At 38.6% G+C, this 24,815-nt stretch overlaps 1 protein-coding gene and 1 long non-coding RNA gene across 10 annotated transcripts in view; one reads left to right on the top strand and one right to left on the bottom strand.

Moving 5' to 3' along the window:
* Positions 1-24,815, top strand: part of Ldb2 (LIM domain binding 2) — a 459,105-nt gene that overhangs the window by 240,295 nt on the left and 193,995 nt on the right. Inside the window, exon 1 of one of the 9 annotated variants that reach the window (XM_010641888.3) lies at positions 24,660-24,716. The exons of the other annotated variants lie outside the window; for them this stretch is intronic. Coding sequence (XP_010640190.1) covers positions 24,698-24,716 — 19 coding nt within the window. The 5' untranslated portion in view covers positions 24,660-24,697. Of the gene's footprint in view, positions 1-24,659; positions 24,717-24,815 lie in introns of those variants that run through there. 9 annotated transcript variants of the gene reach the window in all.
* Positions 965-24,620, bottom strand: LOC117284248. The gene is made up of 3 exons (XR_004515336.1): positions 24,547-24,620; positions 6,935-6,990; positions 965-1,963 (listed from the first exon to the last, which is right to left on the bottom strand). It is a non-coding gene; the product is annotated as an uncharacterized LOC117284248 (long non-coding RNA).

Genomic DNA, 24,815 nt, shown 5'->3' with positions numbered 1-24,815 from the left:
CTTTCTGATGTTGCTAGTCAGCCTCAAGAATTCATTCCAAACAGCAGAAATGCAAATCAAATGAAATAGCACAGACCCAAAGTACCTGGATAATGCAGAGCCAGCGTTCATTTTCAGCACAGGAATGTGTTGAGGTGGTCTTGGTCAGGGCCTGATATTAAACAGCTTCGCTCTAACTGTTCACTCCCGAGGTGTTAGAAATCAGTGCTGATGATGAAACACGTTGTGTGGTGTTTCTGCTAGAAAATCCCTAATCAAAATAAATGTAAAAGCTGAAGTGTGTTCCATGCCCAAGTTCTACGTGCTCCTTAGAAAGATGATCTATTCCCTGGAGAGAAAGGAAAGAATTAGAAATGATAACCACCTTTTAAATATATCAGCTAGCACTGTGTCAGGTGATGGTGTATTTTTTATCAGCTTTTCAGCCAAAGCTTCATTTGATTTGTGCAGGGGTGTGTATAATATGGGGAGGCCAGTGAGCTGATTTTTATAGAGTCTGTTTGTAGCTTAAACAAAGATGGGGGATTTGGAGGATAAAGGCAGCCTGAAATATAGCAGATTATGCAGCTTTATTTTTCAAAGATTTGTTGATTCCCCTCTCCCCCCCACCCCCAGCTCTCTGGCTGAGCCGGTGTGTTTTGTATTTTTTTCTTTTCAGTTGCCATTCAAAGAGAAAATGTTAAGTTTTAAGTGTGAATTTCCGACTGAAATTTCATGTGCCCAGCTGTTACCAGGGCCAAGACAGCGTTGGAAAACACACATTACCCTTAAATAGTGTGGCCTTATGATAAAGAATAGGATAAATAAAGGCTGAACTTATAAAGCCTCTTTTAATATGACAAGCTTAATTCCCAGCATGAGCAGAAAGGGCTGGAGGGCTTGTGTTTTTGTTTTTAACATGAAAAATGAAGTTTGCTTTGAAATCTGAAATCTGAAATACTGGAATTTTCTGCAGGGCAAAGACTGCCTTTGCTATGTATGGAACTGAGGAGTTTGCCATCCATATTTTCAGGATCTGGCTGATAATGACATGGACCGTCTTTCATGTATCTGCAGATCCTGGATCTATATCCAAGCCTTTCCAATAAAAAAGGGATCTCATTTGATTTTTAAATGTGCCCTTGATTTCTTGACAGGGTCTAGTTATTTGCATGCAAGCCGCTAAGGCAAAAGTCCTGAGGAGGGTCATTTGAGATCCCTTTTATTCTTTCCTTTGTTAGTAAAATCCTTGCTTTCTTCCTTTTAGCCATTTAACATATATTTATTGTGCTTTCCTGTCCTACAAAGCTTTGGTTCTGCCTGCTGAGGGCTACAAAGATGCATATGCTATAGACCAGGCTTCAAGACGAAGACAGTCTGGGGAATCCACTGAAGCCAGACATGTTATGAGAACACGTTTAAAGCTGCAGTCAGCTAGAAATTACGACATTACAATGATGACACATGGTATGATTTATTGTGCCATGCAATGATGAATGAAGCTTTAATTGTAAATGCAATCGTTGATGTTTCAGTAATTCAGGTGTTTATATACCAAAGAACTAAAAATCACAGTTATTCTTTTCTTGTTGGTTTTGAGGAACTAAAAATTATTTGGAGTTAATGCCACTATTCTACATCTATATAGGCATACATCTAAATCTACATCTATATGTGTGTCAGTCTATCATCCATCACTTGTATATCTATCTCTATCTCTTTCTGTCTTTCAGTACTAAAATGCCAAGTTTCTGGGTGAGCAGGTTTCTTTAAGCCTCGTTAGAGCAGGTTCTTTGTTGAATGGGTCATCTTGTAGCATGAAGAATTTCCCTGGCCTCAGCCCTTGGTTCTCTGTTCTTTTTCCTTCTTGCCACCGAGCCATTTGCATGGGCTTAACTTGACCTGACTGCAGCCATCTTGAATCATCACTATGGTTGCCGCTGATTAACTCTGTGGTCTGTTTTCTCAGCAGTTTCCCAGCACCCTGTAAACAAAACCATGACAGTGGTATGTTGGAACTTTACAACCAGTTACTAGTGCCCTTAATGCCCAGAATGGGCCTGTCCTCTTTGGTATTTAGAATAATCCAGATACATTCTGACTTCGATGAAGTCACTTTTATCCTAACCATTATATAACCCACCTCCCTCTAATCCAAATTGTTAGGGATCCACTGTTTATGCTGCTGCCATTGTCCATGTTTCTGTCATCAGGTCCCCAGTAACTTGTACTCTGTGTATTCTAGACCTGTTTGCCTCTTTCTTTGGTCTCACAGCATCTTGAGATCAGTTCTCATGGGACTACAATTTTCTGGGAAATCATATTGATGTGTATTAAGTTCTCTGCTCATTTTTGGGTGCGGAATTTTAAAAAATACAATATTCAGAAATAAGTTGCTTACACAGTGCCTCCAGGATGACCCTCTACTGAGCTCTCCTGCATGATGTGGGAAATAAGCACTGGACTGTAAGTTGGAAGACCTTGTTGAGGTCTGCCCATGGATGCCCCCATGAGATCGGTTAGAATGTTGACCTTTCTCAGATTCCATTTATGAATGTGTAAAAGTCAGGCTTGACAGTAACCCTTTTCCACACTTACATTCCATTTTATTGGCCCATCCATTGAACTAAGCTTTGCCTTCACTTTAAAAAAGCAAGACAAATGAAAAAGGATGACTCAACCAAACTGAGGAACTAGAAGTTTTAAGACAAGCATAAGAATCAGGGGATGCTGGATAAAAATTAGCTTGGGGGAAGATATAAAAACACTGATATTAATCCTGGAAAGGTCCACATAAATATTTCCAAAATGGCTACAAGGCTTCCCTCTTTAAAAGTAAATGTTAGCTATCATGTTTGAAGAAGAATTTAGGAGACAGAACAGGAGAAGTCAGGTAAAGTAGTGGTTTAGGAAGGGGTTCTGAGCCACATGCTAATCGCTTCTCTTCCTGCTCTGGTCTTCCCATCCTTGGAAGGGGATGTAAGCTGTCCTAGACCTGCGTTCAGCTCCAGGGACAGAGCCAACATCTAACCTTGCCTTGCATCATCTCTCTGCAGGACAGAGCGTGCCCCATCATCCCCTTCTCGTTCCATGTTCTGATGCATGCCTTTTGGATTAGTGAATCAAGAATCTGAGCCCCTACTGCATCTCCTTTAACTTACTAGCTTCCCAAAGGAAACTGGACCCCTGCTCCTGTCTATGAAATGCATTCCATTGATTTGAGGAGTTATAAAATAACAACACTAATTATGCCATTTTCTAAAGCAACCTGACCCATGTTAGTGTGAATGTGTTAAAAAATAATTATGTATGCTAGTATAATATACATATGCAATTTTTGCATTCCAGATTTCTTACTGTTGGTATCTATTTAAAGCTTTTGAAAGAGACCCAGTCTTTTCTAGAAAAATGTGTGAAAATAGATTTGGGACTGTTATCTCATCTGCTAAATATCTTTCTTTTTCTCTGCTTTAATTCAAACCAGCCTTCAAAGACCCCCTAAACAGCCATTGAACACATGTTTGGGTTGTGATTCTGTTTGGCTGTGAATGGCCCAGCCTGAATCTCCCTCTCCCTGGTAATCTACCTTGCTGATGATGTCTTGTGATTCAGCTCAGGTGATTTAATAAGCTTTTCATTGTCAGAATTTTACTTAATGCACATAAGCAGTTGTTTACTGCTGAAGAGTGGACCAACTGTGGACTCTGTATACTTGTTTGGTTTTGAGAAACTTAGGGAAGCTGATTCTGATGCTACAGGATTTTTTTTCTCTCATTCTTCTTGCCTCCTGATATTTTGCATGCATTAAAATATAAATGTATCTATTGAGTGCCTGTCTATGTCTTGTACTTGTGTAAAAACCATCAAATTTCACCTTTACCAGCGTCGTACACATTTGGATTTATCACTGGCTTCTTTCAGGCAAGGACCCTGAATTCAGAGAGGTTAGATCATTTGTCCTATACCATGTAGCACATGAGGGGTGAACTTGAAGTCTGGGATTTTTACTCTGAACTCACCATCTGTCTAATAAGCTATATAACTAATGGTAGCATGTGAAATACTTTTAGATGATGAATGAATAGATCTAATGGGTATTTATTTTGTGCATATTAGAAAATTGCTACTTTTTACATTTAAATTAGAGATATTAAAACTAATTTTAAAATTCTTTCAAGAAATATAATGAATGAAGGATATTAAATAAAATAATCATTTAGCGATTATGTGAGTTATATAGACATTCAATTATAAATTGTAATCTGCATTTGTATAGATATGTATACTATACATATATATGTGTGTAATATATATATTACATGTGTAGGTGTGAAATTAATGAAGACTAACCAAATGAGAGCAAGCAAAAGCTATTTGTGAGTGCTAGAGCAAAGGAGTCTGCCATCATCACTGATATTTTGGCAGAGACTCGAAGGCAGAAGGACAGTGGAAAGCTTTCTGGTAGAAAGGCGAGTCTTGAGGGGCCCTTGTTGTAGGCTGTGAGCTAGTGATAGTCAGTACAAAGTACAGCATTGTATATGATTGCTCAGGGGTAGATTTGGCACTCTGGCTATTTCTAAGTTCGAACTGTGGACAGATATTAGGGAAACTGCCAGCTATTAGTCAAGGTCTGACCAGTTTGGGCTTACTGGTGCACAGGTTATTGTGAGCTTGCTGGACTATTGCTAGGGATAGCAATCCTGCTTCCTGTAAGTCTGATTTATAGCAGGCTGCCTTCCTGCATTGTTTATTGGAGATAAGGGGCAAATTTCCTGGGCCAGTTGCTGTAGACTATAGGTCACGTTCTGCTTTTACATATGGTCTGGTCATTGTCCGCTGGTGTATTCAGTCTCTCTCTTCAACTCTTTATACACACACATACCCATAAACACACCTGCAGGTAGAGAGACCTTTAGATAGTTTATATACTAAGTGCACATCGGTTAATTAGCAGGAGGCTTACTATAAATATTCAAGGAATCTCTTCTCATTCTCCTCTCTGTGGACAGCAGTTGCAAAAGGAAGAATAGGGCAACTGCTCATAAAATTAGTTTCTAGTTTCCTAGACAGCACAAATAGACTTTAGACTTTTATTGCTTTTACCAGTGGCATGTATCCCTATCTGCATATTGTTATATCTCTAAGATTTCTCTTCCTAAGCCTCTAAACACTTTAAACTCTTATCAGTTCATTAAGAGACCAGAATGAGGTAGGTTTGCACTAGTCTGGACTTCATAAGTATACACCTTCCTCTTGGAAAAGGTTCTCCATGAAGTTTATTCATTTATTTGACATTTGTTGAGTGTTGATTAAATACCAAAGCTCAACTTAGGCACAGTCTCTCTTTACCACAACTTGGCATTTCTAATATGTGGCATAAGGGACCCCTGGGAAGTCTTGGCTTGTCTCAGAAGATGTGGATTGTGAACAAGGTCCTAGGAGAAAGGTCTTACAGGGCGCTGAGCATGATATTCTAGCTTTATTGTGGCCTACATGGGAGTAACACAAAATGGGACTAGGAAGACACTTTTGAGTTTAGCGCTGGCTTCATTTCTTCAACAAGCATGGAAATCACTCCTGCCTGCCAGGCCCCATCATGGAAGACACAAGTGAAACAGCCAGGGCTCATGGCCTTTAGGAGTGCAGAGAGAGGCAAATATTTAGCAATGCAACTCCCTGGTTGCCAACATTAAGTGACTTCCTCTCCCTCCATGTGCCTACCCATTCCTCTGCTGGCAGTGGCACTAATATTCTCTTAGTATTGGATCATATATAAGCAAATATCTCAGCACAGAAATAAGTTTCACATGCTATTGATAGGGTTTTTTTTTAAAACAAATGTAACAATTCACAAGCCAAAAAACTGATCAAAGATGAACTTTGAGTTATTAACTTTGAGTTTTACATTATATTCTATCATAAAAACCTCCTAAAATTTTTTTTCAATATTTGTATGATATAAAAGCACTTGTTAATTCATTGGTTTATCTACACAGTCTGGGCACTGTTCTAGGATTTGAGAACCTAAAAGTCTTACTTTTAGATGAAAGATTCTGACATTATGGAGTTGCCACTTGGCTGGAGGAGAAATGAGCTCTCATCTAAATATCTTCATCCCCTTTTAGGTGGTAGGAAATCTCATGAACCAGGGGCAGGAGGAAGCCAGGAGTGGAGAGGGATGTTCCTTATCGTAGGTGATCAGTGAAGGACTCACATTCACTGGCACTGGGGCAGAGTTCCAAAGGAAATGAGGAAGGGAGTCGTGTGGATCTGAGTGAAGGGCATTGCAGGCAAGAGGATGGAAAATCCCAAAGGGAGGGCCTTTTTGGTGTGACAAAATCAGCCAGGAATCCCTGTGGCTCCAAGGGGTGGTGGCAGGAAATAAGGTAAAATCAAAAGAGGGTAACTTGAGGGTGTGAGATGTGTTAGGAACAGCAGGGAAAAGGGTGAGGTTATTCTAATGCAGTAGCCATTATTTTCCCCCTTCTTCCTGAGGGATATGTTTCAAAACCCCTACTAGCGGCCTGACGTCACAGAGAATAGTGAATCCTATGTACAATGTACAGTATCAGCAGCCAGTCTGATAAAGGAGATGGCTACTATGTGACTAACAGGATGGTAGCATAGACAGCATGTGTGCCTTTGACAAAGGAATTATTTGTATCCAGGCAAGACAGAGTAGGGTGATGTGAAATTTCATCATGCTACTCAGAAAGGCATGCAACTGAAAACTTAAGAATTGTTTATCTCTGGAATTTTCCATTTCATAAGTTCAGACCCTAACTGTCCACAGGTAACTGAAATAGCAGAAAATGAAACTGCAGGCAAGGGGTGGGGGGAGTTACTGGACTTGTATTTGTAAATATTCTTGCCCTCCACATTTTGTCACAATCTCACATTTTCTTTCCTGTGTGCAGTTTATGTGCTATTATATACAAAACTTTAACTAGAGTACCTGTTATGTGATATCTTCGGAGGCACACAAGGTTGAGCACAGGTCATGGTCTTCACCTAGAAGAGATAGGAAGAGAATAGGAAAGACAGGCAAAGGAGAGACAGGGAAGTGTGGTCAGTGTCTGAGTCCAGATTTAAAGCATTACTCACCCCAGGATGTGCTGGCACACAAGCCTAGGGCGTACAGGAGGTGGCGTTTGATTCACATCTTGAAGAATCTTTTCTCACATGGTTATTTCTTCTGAGGCTAACTCTTTAGACATTTTCCTATATTGTTGATTCACAAAGCACATGATCTGAAGAGAACATCTAATTCAACCCTCACATTTCATAGCTAAAAGGCTGTGTAGATGACCACTAAGCCTACAGGTTGGGGTCTTATTTTATACTGTTATATGACCCTGCCCTGGGCAAATTACTTTCTGCACATCATGTTTATTATCTGTAAAGCAGATTTATTGATGGTATCGATTTTTAAGGAGAATTTTACAAATAAAAACCTGTAAAAATATGTATTATACTGACACAGGCATACTTATATTTATAGCAGTACAATTCATAATAGCTAAATAATGGAAGAAGCTATATCTCCATCAACAGATGAATAGATAAAGAAAATGTGATGTTTACACACAATGGAGTACTACTCTGCTGTAAAGAAAGATAAATGGCTCATTTATAGGAAAATAGATGTACCTTGAGACCATAATTCAAGTGAAATGGATCAGACATATAAACTTAAATATCATCTTGTTTCTCTTATATGAGAGACCCAAATTATAAATAAAAAGGAAAAGAAAAAGTGGATAATAGGAAATGGGAAATAGCTCTTTCTCAAAGGAGGTGGGGATGGAGAGATAGAAGGAGGGGGAGAGAGAAGAGGGAAAGGGGATGAAGAAAGGAATTAAGATGTGATATGCACATGTATCGGTTCCACACAAGAAATGTAAGTGTCATATTCTGTAAACATGTACTCATTTTTTAAAAATGTAAAAATACTTTTAGAAAAGTAAAAAAAAAATTTTTTTTCAACAAGTAGTGGCTGTTATTGTGATAAGAAAACTGAAGCCCAGATTAATATTTTGCCTTCCGTGTCATGCATACGTAATTACTGACCTTTTACTAGAACCCAGGCCTTTTACTTTTTTAATCTCCTGGACCCAGCATTTCATTCTGTCCTGAAGTAGTTTGTGATATTTTAACTTTTTATGTGAACAAAACAAAGACAGGTAAAATTTTTCTCACTTTACTGAACTTAGAAAATGAATATAGTTGATTCGTACCTTAGCCCAGGGCCCCTAAAATCCTTGGAAATCCCACAAAAGCCACATTCTTTCACTCAGTAGTCTTTTGGCTTAAACTACCCAGACACGAAATGGCTGCAGCTCAACCCTGTTGACAATGCTCTTAGGTGGTTTTGAGCCAGGATGACACGGAATCTTCCGGTATGAGGGCGTTTGGTGTGAACTTCCTATTTGAAACAAAGTATTTTTCATCTGTTAATAAAAAATTAGCCTCACAATTTAGGTTTGCTGATTTGTGTCCTATGGAAACATCTGTGTGCAATGATTTTTGCCCTTTACTGCCTCAGATTTTTGGTGGAATGGTCTGAATTTAGAGTCCACAGGAAAATTAAAATTGGTACTAATTTTTATTGACTCTGTTTAATTAAAAATGCTAATAAACAACACAGATATTTTAAGAACAGCTAGAAGACTAGAATTCTATTTAAGAAGTAGATACATTTTTCACCCAATCACAGAGAAGTTGGGGTGCAGAATTTAACAGCCAATGATAAACTATATTTGTCATTATCTGCATTTCAGATTATCTTCCCATTTTCTCCAACAGTCAATGTGGATAATTAAGAATTAATTTTGATTTGACTTGCATTTATTTTGTGTGTGCTTCGATATCTTTTTAGTCACCCTGTGGGAGGCCATGAAAAAAGTAAGGTCATTAGTACTTCTACCTTTGCAAAAACTCCAGATATAAACATACTCAGTCATTTGAGAACAATCTTATCCACAATTTATAAGTATAGTGGAAACTATGAAACTTGCCAGAGAAGATAGTTTTGGAATAAGGGAGCTTAGGGTTTGTCAACTTCTGCTAGCATACAATGCTGAATTTTGACTTCCAAATGACTTGAACTTGGGCCTGCATTCCCAGACAGATGGAGAGCTTTCTATCTTTCAGATCAGTCCAGACTATCTTTAGACTGCTTTTTTGCTTAGAGATTTCTTCCTTGTACTGGGAAGAATCTTTTTAGATTATACACATTGCATGAGATAGTGATAGAAAAGAACATTGTTTTTACTGGAACAGTAACTCCTTAGTAAATGTTAATCACCACTAACATTATTATTATTGTCTGAGGAATACTAGAAGAGAGACAATGCTAGATAAATACATAAATATTTATACTGCTTATTCATGGTGAATTAAGCTGCTCAATTAAGTTAATGGGGACCTGACAAAGCTAAGGTCCACTCAATTTAAGGAAGTTAAGTATTGATGGCTGCCATGATGTTAACAGTTCTGAGCTGGACTCTGTCTTTGGGCGCACATATTTGAGTCTGAATCTAAGTGTATCATTCAGCATTCAACCAGGGAAGCAGGATTAGCAAGATATAGGTAGATAGGCAGAAAGATAGGTAGATAGATAGATAGATAGATGATTTATTGCAAGGAATTGATGTATGTAATTTTGGCAGAGAAGCAAATCTAAAAACCCCAGGGCAGGCCCATACGGAATAGTGGGGTAACACTTTCAGAGCCGAGCCGATGTTGCTGTCCACACCTAGAATGTATCCTTTCTCAGGGAAACCTCAAATTTGCTCTTTGGACCTTTGAACTGATTGAATCAGGCCCTCTCAGACTATCTAGTATCTGCTTCCTTTTAAAGTCAAGCGATCGTGGCTCTTAATCACATCTCTACAATACCTATAAAATTCTGGAAACCTACAAAACATTGGGATACCTAGATTAGAGTTTGGTTGAATTATTTGGGGGTTAGAACCGTATTAACACATTAAACTATCCTAACCTGCTCCACCCCAGGCTCTATCTGACCTCGAGTGATCTACTGAATCCCTCCTGGCCTATTTCTTCTCATCTGTGAAAAGGGAATTATAACAGATAGAGTTGAGTAAATTATGAGAAGATAGATATTTAGGGCTGCGGGTATAGGTCAAGGGTGGAGTATGTACTTAGCATATGTGAAGCCCTGGGGATCCCAGCACCAAAATAATAAAATTAAGTAAAATTAAATAAAAAATTTGAAAGGTGAATATTTAAATTGGCTTTTGATTGTACATAATATCATCCCTAGGATCCATATCTGTTTGGTTTGTTGGATCTCTGTTCTGTAGTATGAAAATGAAAACACTAATATCTATCCAACTATGTTGTTGTGAGGAGTGAGGGCTTGAATTTAAAGTTCTGGACTATTTATATAATAATTTATAATTATGCGATAATAGCCAACACTTAGCAGATATTTGTGCTAGTTCTGTTAGGAATGCATTACCTATTTTAGCTCATTTAAGAGCCATGGTGAATTTCACTCTTAGTAACATTAGTAATCATAAATATATATATGATGATATTAGGGGAGAAATTTTAGCTAAAACCGTCATGGACCAGGAATGACAAAGTCGTATTTTTAGGACACTTTCTTACCTTGTAAGGGATGGATGATGGAGAATAAAAGAATATTTGAAGTGGTTTTGGTTGCTGTGGAAGACCTTCTCAAAAAACAGAGAAGATCAAAGGGATGATCATTCTCTGTGGAGCTAATGTCATGGAAATAAAATTACTTGACTTATTCCATCCTATGAATATAATCCATAAAATTAATGACCCCCATGGCTCTTTGTATCCTGTATACATGAATAACAGAGTGGACTACTTGGGCTGACTCTCTTTCCTGATGAATTATTTTAGTCTTCTCTGAAAGTGTTTTCTGCCACTGGAAGCTAACGAAACGATCACTTAAGAAATGATTCAAACAGTTGAATCATTTATGTAAACAAGAAAGGAATGCAGAAATCAAGCAATTCATGAAGATTGTTTAATGATAAATTAACTACTGTGTGTAAAACCTTTGTTTCTTCTCTCTCTCTCTTTCTTTCTTTTTTTCCTTTTGCATTTGGTCCTAACCTTTCATGCTCAGGTTTATTCCTTTTATGTAACTTCTTCCATTGTGCACAAATTGTTTCAATACATAAACATTAGATTCTGGAAGTGTATAAGATGGGGCATAGTAGCCTAGTTTCTGCAAAATGTCATTGGAATCAATAGTGCAAGTGGTCTATACACATTCTTTTAAGAATAATAGATGTATATTTGTTATGTATTGCTGACACATTTCCAAAAAAACATTCTGGAAGTACTAGTTCCATGGGAGGTCAATAGATTCTACACAAAAAAATATCATCCATGACCAAGAAAGCTTGAGAAAGTCTTGCTCCCATAAACCAAACTAGATCATTTGATATAATACTTCATACAGCTCTTATACAAAATTTTTGGTCATGGGCCTCTAAGACAAAGAGGAAGTACACATGATTCCCAAATTATTGACCATGCCCCTTTCGGGCTACAAAAATGTGATATCTTTCCTCATCTATCACAAGTCTTGTGGTTGACATTTTTCTAACAAAAGGCAGATTATTAAGATAAAATCGTAGCATTTGTTTTTATTTACTGGGAATTGAACCCAGGATCTTGCACTTGCAAGGCAGGCAGTGGAACCACTGAGCTAAATCCCCAGCTTATAGCATATTTATTTACTCCTAAGTTGTCTATGAGAGCTTTCAGAAATAAAAGTGCCAAATCTGGAGAACATTGTCTGCTTTTATGATTAGATTTAGTGATGAATTGATAGCCCTGTAGAAATGTAGCTGAACAACAACAACAAAAAGTTTACTGTAAAGGTAATATTGCTAGAAGGGAAAGCCAGCAAGACTGTCTGTTCATATTCTCCTTGGCCTAAGTAGCATTCCTTCTTCCTTGGTATGGGGGTAACACCCATCAGGAACAAGGTTCCAATGAGCTTCTGTCAGACAAAGTTGATCGGAAAATCTTTTTGGCCAACTTCTACCCAGAAAGCCAGGAACAATTACATTAGTGTTTCCAGGACTAATGGATTGCTTTTGGAGGAGACAGATTCTTGTTTCTATGACCTGTCTTGAAGAAAAGCAATTATGGTTTCTGTGATTTCCCTTGGTGGAGAAATAGCAGAGATAGAAGATGGTCAGAGAGAGACATAGCTTTAAGGTCTTCTGAACTCCTTCAGTTCAGTGTCCTCAGCATGCCAAAGAGTCATACTTTGCTTGTAGCATCATTTTCCGAGTTCCAACTCTCTCCCTCCATGGTTTTAGAGGAATATCTCAAAAACATATGTTAGGAAATGACATAGCAGTCCTTAGGTCGGTGACTATATATACAGAAGAGCTGTCTTGATTTTGCAGATCTGAGTTTAAATATAACAGCAAAAATGAGAGTAGCAGAGTCAGAATAGCATTTAGGTTAAAGCCATTAAAAACTCCGACATAGTCTCATATATAATTATATGTTATGGTTTTTTCCTTCTAGATCGGTAATTCCTTGATGACAGAAACCATGTCTTACTTGCCTGTATTTCCATAGTAGCTGGTACAGTAACCATCACCCCGCAGAAGATGACTAAATCATTCTTTGATGGGTCAATGAATATGCAACACCGTCAACACACCACCTCCCACCAGTGAACCTCCTCTTTTATATAATTATATGTTATGGTTTTTTCCTTCTAGATCGGTAATTCCTTGATGACAGAAACCATGTCTTACTTGCCTGTATTTCCATAGTAGCTGGTACAGTAACCATCACCCCGCAGAAGATGACTAAATCATTCTTTGATGGGTCAATGAATATGCAACACCGTCAACACACCACCTCCCACCAGTGAACCTCCTCTTTTCTTTAATTGTTTCACTTATATAGTTACCTTTTATTAATCTTCCCCTGGGTTCCTCATTTTGAAAGATTTTTGTCTTCCAAATTTCATGTTTTTCACAACAATTAACATGTTTTCCTACTGCCTGCTGTGGGAGGCTGATAGAGCTTCTGACTATAGATGACGAGCACTGTAATCACACTGAGCTTCTAAAATTCCTGTCCCTAAGCAAAGACTCTTGATATTTAGGTTAATTTGGAGGAGGTGTTATATTTTTAGCAGATTTGAACCTGGAAAGCCCTCATTTCCATTTTCAGGAATGCTTGGAGGGTACAAATGCACGTGGTAATTGCCCAAGTTATCACATGATGGAAGCTATGTGGTGGAAAGGGGGTGGTATTGTATGCAGCCTCTTTATAACTTCTTCTGGGCAGATAATTTGGGCAAAATACCAAGCAGTGTGGTCAGTCCAGCCAACGGGGGTGGGAGGAGCGTGTTCATCTGGTAAGAGATATGAGCATAATGAAACCCGATAGTAAATGCATGTGAAAAGATCATATGGATTCACTGGTCATTTGCAAGGCTATAGATAGATAAATGCCAATGCACTGAAAAACAAGAAGCCTTTTTGGTACAATTATTAACATTCTTAAAGGATGAGTTTTAATCATAGCTTGAGATCATTTTTCTTTCCTCTGGTAAAACTTCTGAGCTAGTAAAAGCAAGTCAGTGAATAATGACTCAATGTGCAGCTATTTGTGTTACCCCAACTTTTCTGGAATGCATCTGATGTGTGTAGGGGGTTCAGACTTTGCTTTGTACTCAAAGTAGCCATCCAGTTTTCTACATATAATCTCCAGTTAGCCGGGTCTGCTTCTTTTGGTTTGCAGAATAACCAGAACTATTATTTAATCTGCTGATTTATCTTCTGTCCACTTGTTTCTACTTCCAGTAGACAAAAGATGGGCATAGAAACCAAAATAAATCTAATCTTCATCATTATCATTTTTTTCACTATTATTTGCCACTGGTTTCAGCAAAAGGAAAAACTAAAGTCACATACTAATGATGAGTCATATTGTTAGGGTTGTTTTTCCCTGCCAAGTATTACTATACCTTAAATGAGTGATTAAAACATATAGAATATATGGAAGTCTTTTTAAAAAACTTTTTTACACCATCATTTTAAAAAAATCTATCTTCAAATTAATTTAAAGCTAAATCTGTCCATGTCCATAAAATCAATGTCTGGTAGAATCATACATATTAAAATAAACAAATGAATATTAAAATTTAATATATATAGTTTTTGCTAATTAGACTAAATTATCTTTTATACATAGAAGTACAATCACCTTACTTTGTAAAAAGCTGCTCAAAGGGGTGGGGTGGCAGGATTCCGCCTATATTTTAGAAACTGTAGGATATGGGGTGAATGGAAATGGGTCTAAAAAGGCAGGAGGGCTTTAATTCATTTTCAAATTATTTTTTCCTCTTCTGTAATTTGAGGTCTCCTGTAAGATTTCATTTGAGAAGAAAACTTAAATGCTAACCTTTAAATTCTAGATTTAAAAATCATTGATCACTGACAAGGAAGGTTTATTTTATTCCTTAAAATTTTCTATGTTGAAACACTGCTACTTCTGATGCCACAAAGTCCCTATTTCATAACTCACACCCACACCATAGCTTGGAATACTTCATCTTCTACAACCTCCTTCCCAAGGCTTAAAATACACATTTCCCTAAATAAAACCTCTACTCTATCTCAAATTTCTATTTATTTTCTCATGAATGTGGGTATTTTAGTTTCATATGTTTCTCTTAACCTTCTCCTCCACCTCTTTGAAGCCACCATCCTGGGTTTGCTCAGGGCATATCCATGGTGGAGAAGTAAGTGCTGACCCTCCATGGACCATTAATGCAGGACACCCTGAGCCATATTTCTCTTTGGGAACTTGTAATCCCAGTCACTGTGTATCAGATGGATTTATTCCTCCTTTCTATTACAATAAAAGGAAAAAAAAACCAAAAACAATTCTTTGTGACTGCTGTCACTTTGAAGGGAGTTACTCTAACACCTGTGCGAACCTTTCACAAAAAAATAAACATTGCAGTTCTCCAACAAATGGAATATGTGATATCCTAGAAACTCGTGAGTAAAAATCGGTGTTGAAAAATTAGGCTAGTTTCCTATTGAATCTGCTTCTAAAGACCAGAGAAACGCAGCCATTAATTTTGCTTTAAATGAAGGAAGGCAATTGTGATTGGATATCATACCTGCCACTCAGTTTTCCCAGAAGAGGTTATAAAAAAGCTCTATAGCTGCAGCACCTCTCCCCCTACTTCCATGTTCTTTGTAGCACTTCTACTTGGTGACAACTTTAGTGGCTCTCTGCCACCCCCACTGAAAGAAGTGGAGGATATCTTCCTACATACATCAAGAGAGAATGTACAAATAAAGGAGAGATAAAGACTTCACAGCAGGTAGATAAAACGTGTGTTAATATGTGAAAGTCAGTGTTTTTTCTCATTTTATTTCTAATATTTTTATTAATGCGAGGAAAATGGAGAGAAGAATAGTTCCTTATCTGGTCTCACCTCTCTGATTCTTAATATCTTGAATTTCTATCTTATTGATAGTGTTAATCAAATCCTAAACCGTGCCTAGCTTAGAGAAGAGGTATTTCTGATTTTTTCCAGCAACTATTAGAATCTTGTTGACATATGCATCCCAGTGGCCAGTATAGAGGTTGAGGCATTTCAGTCATTTATTCAATATAAATTCAAAGGCAGTAAATATGTCTTGAGCACCTAAGGTATTGTTTGTGAATGAAGGAATGAAAAAATGAAATCAGGTATCATCCATGCACTTTATGTGGTTATGTATGTATAGGACACACCAAGGAATACTTATCTGACTGTATACCCTAGAGGTACCTTGCCTGCCTGGCTTAGTAGTTGAGTAATGTGACCCAATTAATTAAGCTCTTGGTTTCCTCATTTATAAATATATACTATACAAGTTTTCATTGTGTGGGCTTGTTGTGTGGATTAAATGTGATATGACATGTGAACAATTTAGACATAAGATGGACACATATCAAATTTCACTAAAGCCTAGCTAGTTTGTTAGTATGTTGGTTGTATCCTCCAAAAACACACACCCATATCCTAACCACAGTACCTATGACCTTATTTTGGAAATAGACTTGCAGATGCCTTTAGCTAATTCAAAGATCTCAAGATGAGGTCATCCTGGACTTAATGTGGGCCATATATCCATTCCTAATGCCTCTATAAGAGAAAGGAGACAGGACTTTGTAACACTAAGGAAAGTCATGGGAAAGCCATGTGGAGATAAAAGGAGAGGTTTCAGTGATATGTCTGTCTGTAAATCAAAGACAATAATGCAGCCCAGCAAAGCTAGGAGAGAGACATGATACCAGTTCTCCCTCAGAGTTTCCAGGAGGAACCCATGCAGCCTAATTCTTGATTTCTGAACTCTACAAGAGTGAGGGAATACATTTCTGTTGTTGTGATCACTCCCTTTGTATTAATATGTCATGGCCACCACAGGAAATTAATATACTATTCTAACCATAAGGTAAGGAATCATGTTTTCTATTATTATTTAGTATTATTGCTATCATCATCATCATCATTATTATTATTTGTCTTCTTTAAATACCTAGTGGAATTCTAACTTAATACACTAGGATTTTTCACCAGTGACGGTAGAAGAAAAAGTTTTTAAACTAGAATCGACATGGAGCCTGTGTACTCCAGTGTTCTCCTTTTCTGCCCAGAGGTTGTCCTCAGAACTCACCACCCAGAGAGTCAGCATGACAACACAGGACTGACATGAAAAGAAGGGTTCCAGGAATCACCTTCTTTCTGGACACTGCCTGTGCCAGGCCTCGGTCCCTAGGAGCATTGTGTCTGGTCAAGCTGGCTGAGGCAAGTATAAAGGACTTTCTCACACCTTCTGCCGGGGTGACCAGGACAGGATCAATGCCGACCTGCCCTTTCCCTGCACAAGCAAAGTTCTTGTGTAAGAAACATAGCAATATTTACTTAGCACTTTCTAGTGTCGCCTCCTAAACTTGGAGTAATCTGGTGAAAATAGTGATCAAAGAAAAACCACTTCTTAGCATAAAGCTCTTTTTGGTACCGGCGATCAAACTTGGGACTTTATGCTTGTGAGGCAGATGGCGGAACCACTGAGCTAAATCCCTGGCCCAGCATAAAGTTCTTATTTCTGGCTTTCTGGTTCCTGCCTAGAAAGAAGCCAGTTTCTGCCTGTTGGCTTTCCTGTGGCTATTTCTGGCTTTGTTGTCAGAAGGGTGCTCTTATTGCCTTTAAAATATCTACTCACTAGGGAACAAGCCCTTACTGCTTTTCATTTCATCGGGCACTGTCCTTGACTTACTATTTGGCATTTCTGATGATCACAGGCAGAAATGATCAATGTTTCAGCGGATGCCTTCCTAAGTGAACAATGACATTAGGATCAACCTATTTTAGCTAGACTCTATGGCTAGAAACTAAACAGTGTAAATGTTCCTTCTCTCAGGCAGAGCTAAGTAAATAAAATCAGAGAGCAGGTTGTTGGCAAGCACTACAATGTCTTTATAGGACACTCACTCAGTGAAACCCATCCCTCTTCTTTCCTCTTAGCTCCATAAATAACTTGGTCAGTTATCCCCTACTGTGTATCCTGCAGAAAATTTCTTAACCTCTCTATGCCTCGGCAGAGTCTCCTCAAATATGAAACACTTTTCCCAACCTAATAGTGCTTCTACGAAATCCTTAACAGTAATGTTTGTGAAATGCATACAGTTATAATTGGTCAGTTACTGTTAGCTATCTCCATTGTTTTTGCTTTTAATCCTAGGATCATTTTGCCACTCACTCACTCGTAGATCTTTTTGTTTTCTGCTGATATTACTTCCTTAATGTTAGCCCATATTATTTTCTTCCAGTTCTCCTCTGTTCTTTTTAAAAACAGCATTACTGTTTATTTTAAGCATATAATAAAATTCCTCAGTTGTACTTACTTGTACACACCAGTGATTTTTGGTGTATTTATGGACTTGTATAATCAGCACCATGTTCCAGTTTTAGAAGACCTTTTTCATCCGAGTAAGGTCCACGGTGCCTATTCCAAGCCCTAGTCCAGGCAATCACTAGTTTCCGTCTTTATAGATGTGCTTCTCTCTGGACATTTTCTGTAAGTGGAGCCATGTATTTGGCCCTGACTTATTTCCCTTAGCTAATATATTTGTGACTCATCTCTGCCCTCACAAGCATCAGAACTTCTTTCCTCCCTACTGCCACATAGTATTTGATTGTAAGGGTAAACCACAGTTCATTCCCGTGTGCCATCTACCAGGAACATTTATGTGTAAGTATTTGTAAAAGATATGATTTCATTTTTCTTGATTAAATATGGAAATATTGGACTACTGAGTCATGTCGTAGTTTCAGGTTTAACATCTTGAGGAGCTGCTTTGGATGAAGGTTCCAATTTCTCCATATTCTCTATTCTTTTGCTCATCATTTACTGTGTAGTCATCCTACTTGGTATGAAGTGGGATGTAGTGTGGTTTTGATTAAGGTATTTCCCAAGGACCAGTCCTATTGAACATTTTTAATGCACCTTCAGGGCCGTTCACCTATGTTCATTGGAGAACTGGCTACACAATCATTTGCTCATTTTTAAATTGGGCGATTTGTCTTCTTATCATTGAGTTTATAGGAGTTCTTTATATATTCTGGATAAAAGTCCTTTATTGAATCTATTGTTTAAAAATATTTCTGCAAGTCTTTACATGGCTACTTCACTTTCTTTTTTGTGTGTGTGGGCACCGGGGATTGAACTCAGGACCTTGCACTTTCAAGGCAGGTAGCAGAACTACTGAGCTAAATTGCCAGCCCACTATTTCACTTTCTTAATAATGTTTTTAAAGTGTAAATTGTTAGCATTTTGATGAATTTCAAGCTAATCAACTTTTCTTTTATGGATTATACTTTTAGTGTCATAACTACAAATGTTTTCCAAGCAAAGGTCTGTGGTATCTTCTAAAAATATTGTTTTTACTTTTATACTTACTCTGGTGATCGTTATGTTTGTTGTGAAATAGGGATTCAAACTCATGCTTTAACATGTGGCTATCTAGTTAGCCCAGAATCATTTGTTAAAAAGACTGTTCTTCCTGAATTGTTTTGACACCTTGTCTAAAGTCAGTTGCCTGTAAATGAAGGGATTTGCTTCTGGACTATCAATTCTGTTCCATTATTCTATTTGTCATCCTCGTGTTGGAACTACATTGTCTTGACTACTGAAGTTGTGTAGTCGTTTTGAAATCAAGTCGGTATCTGTTCCTTTAGAATACCAGATCATACTCTAAACTAGTGTCTCGCCTTCACTCTTTGCTTTCTTCTGTGCATTCTCTAAAGAGCATCCAGAGAGACCTTTTCAAACCCAGATCTGTCTGGTCTTCCATTTGCTCCAGCTTTAATAAAAAGTCTTAAATTTTCCTTGAAGAAATTGGCTGCACTCACTCCTTTATCCCCATTCCTTCCTGACTTCACACTTCGTTCATTCCAGCATGAATAGGCTATTCAAGTTGCAAGGGATCCTGTGCTTCAGCATCTTTAATCATCGGTTCCCAGTACACTGGCTTGGAACCCTATGCAGAGTGCCTGGTGCACAATGAATAGCCACCATGTAGAGTTGTCTGCTGTATGGTGGTAACTACTTAGATACCACTTTGCCCATCTTTTTTGGTACTAGAGATCAAACTCAGGACCTTGCTCTTGAGAGGCAAGCAGTGGAACCACTGAGATAAATCTCTGGCCCATAAACATTGGCATAACCAAGACTTTCTTGTTGTATATATTTTGTTGTTGTTGTTCTTATTTTACTGGAGATCGAACTCAGGACCTTGTGCTTGTGAGGCAGGCGGAGAACCATTGAGACAAATTCCCGGCCCTGCCCATCTTTTAAAAACTTGTTAATTTCTACCAGAAGTTTTTATCTGACGAACTATTTCCCTGTTACCATGTTTTCAGATGCCCTAGAACTACCTCTTACTATATTACATGATTATCTAGCCTTTAATGTCAGAGTATCAACATTGATTTTCATGATGCCTGATATTTAATAGACTATTGAACGAATGGATGGATAAATGCATGTTTTGAAATTGCAGAAAGTGTCAATTAGTCATGGACACCTCAGAAGATTTCTGAAGTCTGGATCCATTGCTCATTGCAATTAAATCGTTTTCTAGCCATAGGCAACCAGGGCAGGGCCAACTTCATTTTGGCTTTTTCTTGAGCTCATCATTTCCCACCTTCAGCTTTGCAGCTTTCATTGTCACAATATTATTGTCATTTGAGTCAGTATATTATTGGGAGATTGTTCTGGTCCAGTGAACAGTGGACTAGCAAAGAAAAGAGGAGGAAAACACAACAAAGAGAATTCTTGGCATAACAAGAAAGCTCAGTCTGCATATTACTTAGGATAAGTCCCTGAGCCCTGTGCTTCTATGCAAATCAAAAAAGTCCTGGGTGACACATTTTTTTCTCATCTTTTTTCCTTAAATAAAATCTTCCTATTGACTATTAGTGGGTGGCTTCCTTAGTTTTCTTTCCACTATGGGAATCTATTACTCCAACTCAATAGCTATTATTTGTCTTTTATGCCACCTTTTGTAATCCTACCCACAGATAAATAACACCAGGTTCCTCAGGAAGCCTGTATTCTCCACCCACTCTCAGTAATTTTCACATCCTTATGCTACTGAAGCTAACCTGGGGGGGGGGATGACCTATCAGATACCAGGCTCTGAATGCAACGACTCCACCTTTAAAGCTGTTGAAAATTTTATTCTCCAGAAGGGTATTCTTTTACAGTTTCCCAGTCGGTATATATTCATGACCAACCCTTCTCTTCCTCACGGGCCAGGGAGGAGGAACATGTGGAGAACAAGTTCTCTTACTTCATCCTCCAGTCCTCCGTTTGTGTGTGGCTGATTTGGGGAATGTTTTGAGTTAAATTCCTAAAAGGACAGAAATATGTTTAGTTCTTTTTTTTTTTTTCCAAGAGTAGGAAAAGTTTATTGAGGAAAAGATAGCTTCTGCCTAAGAGAGACAGAAGGGGGAGCGGAAAGTGAGTTCCTCCCTGTTAAGTTCTTTTTTTCTCCATCCCCAGACTCATCATTACTCTCCATCTTAAGTTCTCTATTTAAAAAAATTATGCCAAATAATTTAAATTGCAAATTTGAAAATGGTTAGGGCTTCTTATCTCAAGTGACCTCTTTTTTCTTTTTTTTTTTTTTGTACCAGGGATCGAACTAGGGTCTTTATACCTACAAAGCAGGCGGAGGAACCACTCAGCTAAATCCCTTCCTAAATATGCTCGTATAGAACAGGGTCACAAAGCCAAATACCCTCAGGAAGGTGTGGATGCAGGAAGCTTGTTATGCTAGGACTTAGTGAACTAGAGAGTCCAAATGAGCCCCCCCCACAAAGCTTTTAATGACAGTACCACTGACATTATTTATATCAATACTCTTTCTAGACCCTCTGCTATATTTTAAGGAATGTGAAAGTGGGAATTTTTTAATGTAGAATTTTTTTGGTAAACAATTGAAGATATAGAAACAATGTACAGATCAAACAAAGCAATTCTGCAGGTATTTGATTAACATATTTAATGAATATTAGTTGAGAGCCTTTTTGTGCTAAACCAGGTGCTGACAGATACACTTAGTTCTGACCAAGATAGAGTTTGTTTCAGGTTGAATGCCAAAGCACATGTTGGAACTGAATTGCTAGTGTAATGATGTTAAGAAGCACGATCTTTGTGTTATGAGAGTCGTACCAGTGCCAGTGGGGTCGGTGCTGTTATAACAGGCTGAATTCAGGTGCTGCCTTTCCCCATGTGATGATGTAGTCCTCATCAGATATGGGCATCTTGATATTGAACTTTCTGTCCTTCAAAACCGTGGGCCAATACATTTCTGTTCATTATAAATTAGCAAACTGTCGATATTCTGTGATAGCAGCACAAAACAGAGGAAGACAGATGCTACACACATGGGGAATGACAGTCTGAATCAAAGGGCACTTGCAGCCCCTTGGTGAAATTCACGTGGTTGATAAATTATAGGGTGAGTTCCCCCTTGGGCCTTGAAATAGACTCATGATGGTTTTGAACCCCTGTTTGGGTATCACACTCTGCAGAGTAATTTTTTTTCTTTTTATTGAGTTTATTGGTACAATCTAGGTCTACAGTACAGTTACATTCATCATTGGGATCTTGTACCTTTTCATGACAGGTCTTGGTTCTCATTTTCCCCCTTGTCCCTGCCCTCCCTTCACCTCCTCCTCCCCTCCCCATTTACAAACACTTTATTTCCATTTTTTCATTTCTCATAATTTTTTCTTTCCCCTTATTCCCTTTCTCCTACCCTTCCCACTTTCCTTCCACCTTTAGCCCTTTTCTTCCTATTTCATATTGTCAATCATCTCATTAGGATCTTATGTACTATTATAGTTTTTCACACCAGAGAAACTATTTGGTATTTACACATGTGTGACTTATTTATTTCACTTAGGAGTATATCCTCAATATGTATCCATTTTCCTATGCATGAATCTAATTTCTCATTCTTTATGGCTGAGTAGTATTCCATTTTATAGAAAAACTACATCTTCTTTATCCAGTTTCCAACTGATGGGCAAATGGGCTGTTTCCAAGTTTTAGCTATTACAAACTGTGCTGCTATAAACATCGGTGCACATATATCACTGTGATACGATTCTTTAATTCTTTTGGAAAGATACCCAGCAGAGGGATGGCTGGGTCAAATGGAACCTGTAGGCCCAACTCTTTGAGGTATCTCTATATTGATTTGCATATGCAGAGTAATTTTGTGTGGTCACTTTTTCTACTCAGACATTATCTACCATCACTGAATACAGTCTTTCTTAAAATAATTGAATACAGTATATACTTGTTTGGTTTATTCAAGAAATATGTATTGGGCATTTATTTTGTGAGTTATGCAATTTGGTGGTGCTCAGCACAGGAACTTTCTAAAGAACTGATCAAAAATACAGTGTGTGTTTAAAATTTTTAAATTTATTACAAGAAAAGACACATCGTCATTCTCAAAATATTCCTCCTCACTTCCAACTTGCTCATCCAGCCTTCTTGCTACTTTCTGAAGCAGTTCTGGAGGTCCTCTTTTGTGAATTTTTTTTTTTGTGTGTGTGTGGCTGCTTCCATGTCCTGAGTCAATTAAAAAAGTTTATAGCAATTTCTGTCCAATAAAACATTATCAGCTGGACGTGGTGGTGCACGCCTGTAATCCCAGCACTCCGAAGGCTGAGGCAGGAGGATCGCTGTGAGTTTGAGATCAGTCTGGGCTACATAGTGAGTTCCAGGTCAGTCTCAACTACATAGTGAGACCCTGTCTCAAAAAACAAAACAAAACTTTATCATGTGTCCTCATCGACTTTATTCACCGGCTCTGACACTGTGTGACTTCTGGCTCTTCCCCAAAATTAAAACGACCCTTAAAAGTAAATGTGTTTAGTTGATTCAGGACTTTGAGGGAGCCACCACAGAACAACTAAAGACACTCAAGAGAAAGGATTTCCAGAACTGCTTCAGAAACCAGCCATAATGATGGAATAACTGTGCTTGAAAGGAAGGGTGGATTTCAAGGAGGATTGATGGCAATGTGTCTCTTACTGTAATAACTTAAAGTTTAAATATTCACGATATTTGCCAGGCATGCCTGGTGTATCACAGTGAGCCTTCCCACAAGCCTGAGCGCAGAGCGCAGGTCTGCACAGGGAAGGGCTGCTATGACACTCAGGCCCCTCAGAGAAGGAGCTGGACAGCTCTGGCCTCCTAGTAGTTCCAAGCACCAGAGCAGGCGGAAGTGGCTGCAGGATGAGGACCTGGAGAGCGCGCTATCACTGTCCCCTGTTCCCTTTCAGGTAAAGCTGAAGTGCTGCTGACCCCACTTTCCCAAAGAGGACAAAAGCAGGTGGGGGGCAGTGGCTCCAAGAGAGAACTAAGGACATTCTAGTGGGGTACAAGAGAAGACACCTGTTCTAATAAGTCTCTGTGCCACCTCCAAGGCATTTGTCTGTAACTACCTCTCTTTCCCAGTGAATCTAAGATTTATGAAATCAGGACCGTTTCTGTCTTGTCCTGCAAATCTGTTCCCAGCAGTAGGCTCAGAGTCTGGCCCATAACAAGAGTATAATTGAGGTTGCTGACCATGAGAGGAGAGCTTCTTGGGGCCGTAACTGCAGAAGAGGAAGGTGGTAGGTGACAGTGAGTTCTCACAAGGGTGAAGCTGAGAAGAAGGAGGTCTATAGGTGATGAGGAAGAGGACAGGCGCGACGCCCTGTGGGTAGGCAAGGGGAGAGGTGCAGATGAACGGAGGAGTTGGTATCCTGGGTGTGATGAGGTAAAGAGAAGCAGATCCTCAGAAGGGCTGAGCATACTGAGCAAGAGACTTTCTTTCCAAAGTTGGCCTAAGTCAGGGATTCCTGTGATGAGCTTCTCACTGAACAGTGAGTCACCACCAATAAGGCAGCATTAAAAGAACAGAGTTTTTAAATTACATAAAACTCACTTTGTTAAGAACAAATGTTAGCAGAGCCATCCGGGTCACGGCGTGTCGGTTTGAACACTGTAGCGGCGCCTCTGAAGAACGCACGCATCCGCGGCCGTTGTGCATGATCTTAAGTGTGCACGTAGAGCTCCTCGCTTCCCAGCCGTGAGTTATGTGGGCCTCTGTAAAAGGTCAGTGTATAATGATACGACATCTTTCCTGGTGACATTTTTCACCATGTGTTTTTCTACCCAAGATTTCTGAAAATCAATCGCCCAGTTTAAACTTTT

This window comes from Fukomys damarensis, unplaced genomic scaffold, assembly GCF_012274545.1.
Source record: "Fukomys damarensis isolate Sample0158 unplaced genomic scaffold, DMR_v1.0_HiC HiC_scaffold_35, whole genome shotgun sequence".
In the NCBI taxonomy this organism is placed as follows: domain Eukaryota; kingdom Metazoa; phylum Chordata; class Mammalia; order Rodentia; family Bathyergidae; genus Fukomys; species Fukomys damarensis.
The sequence above is the reverse complement of the archived record's forward strand: the minus strand, read 5'-3'. Positions and strand labels throughout refer to the sequence as shown.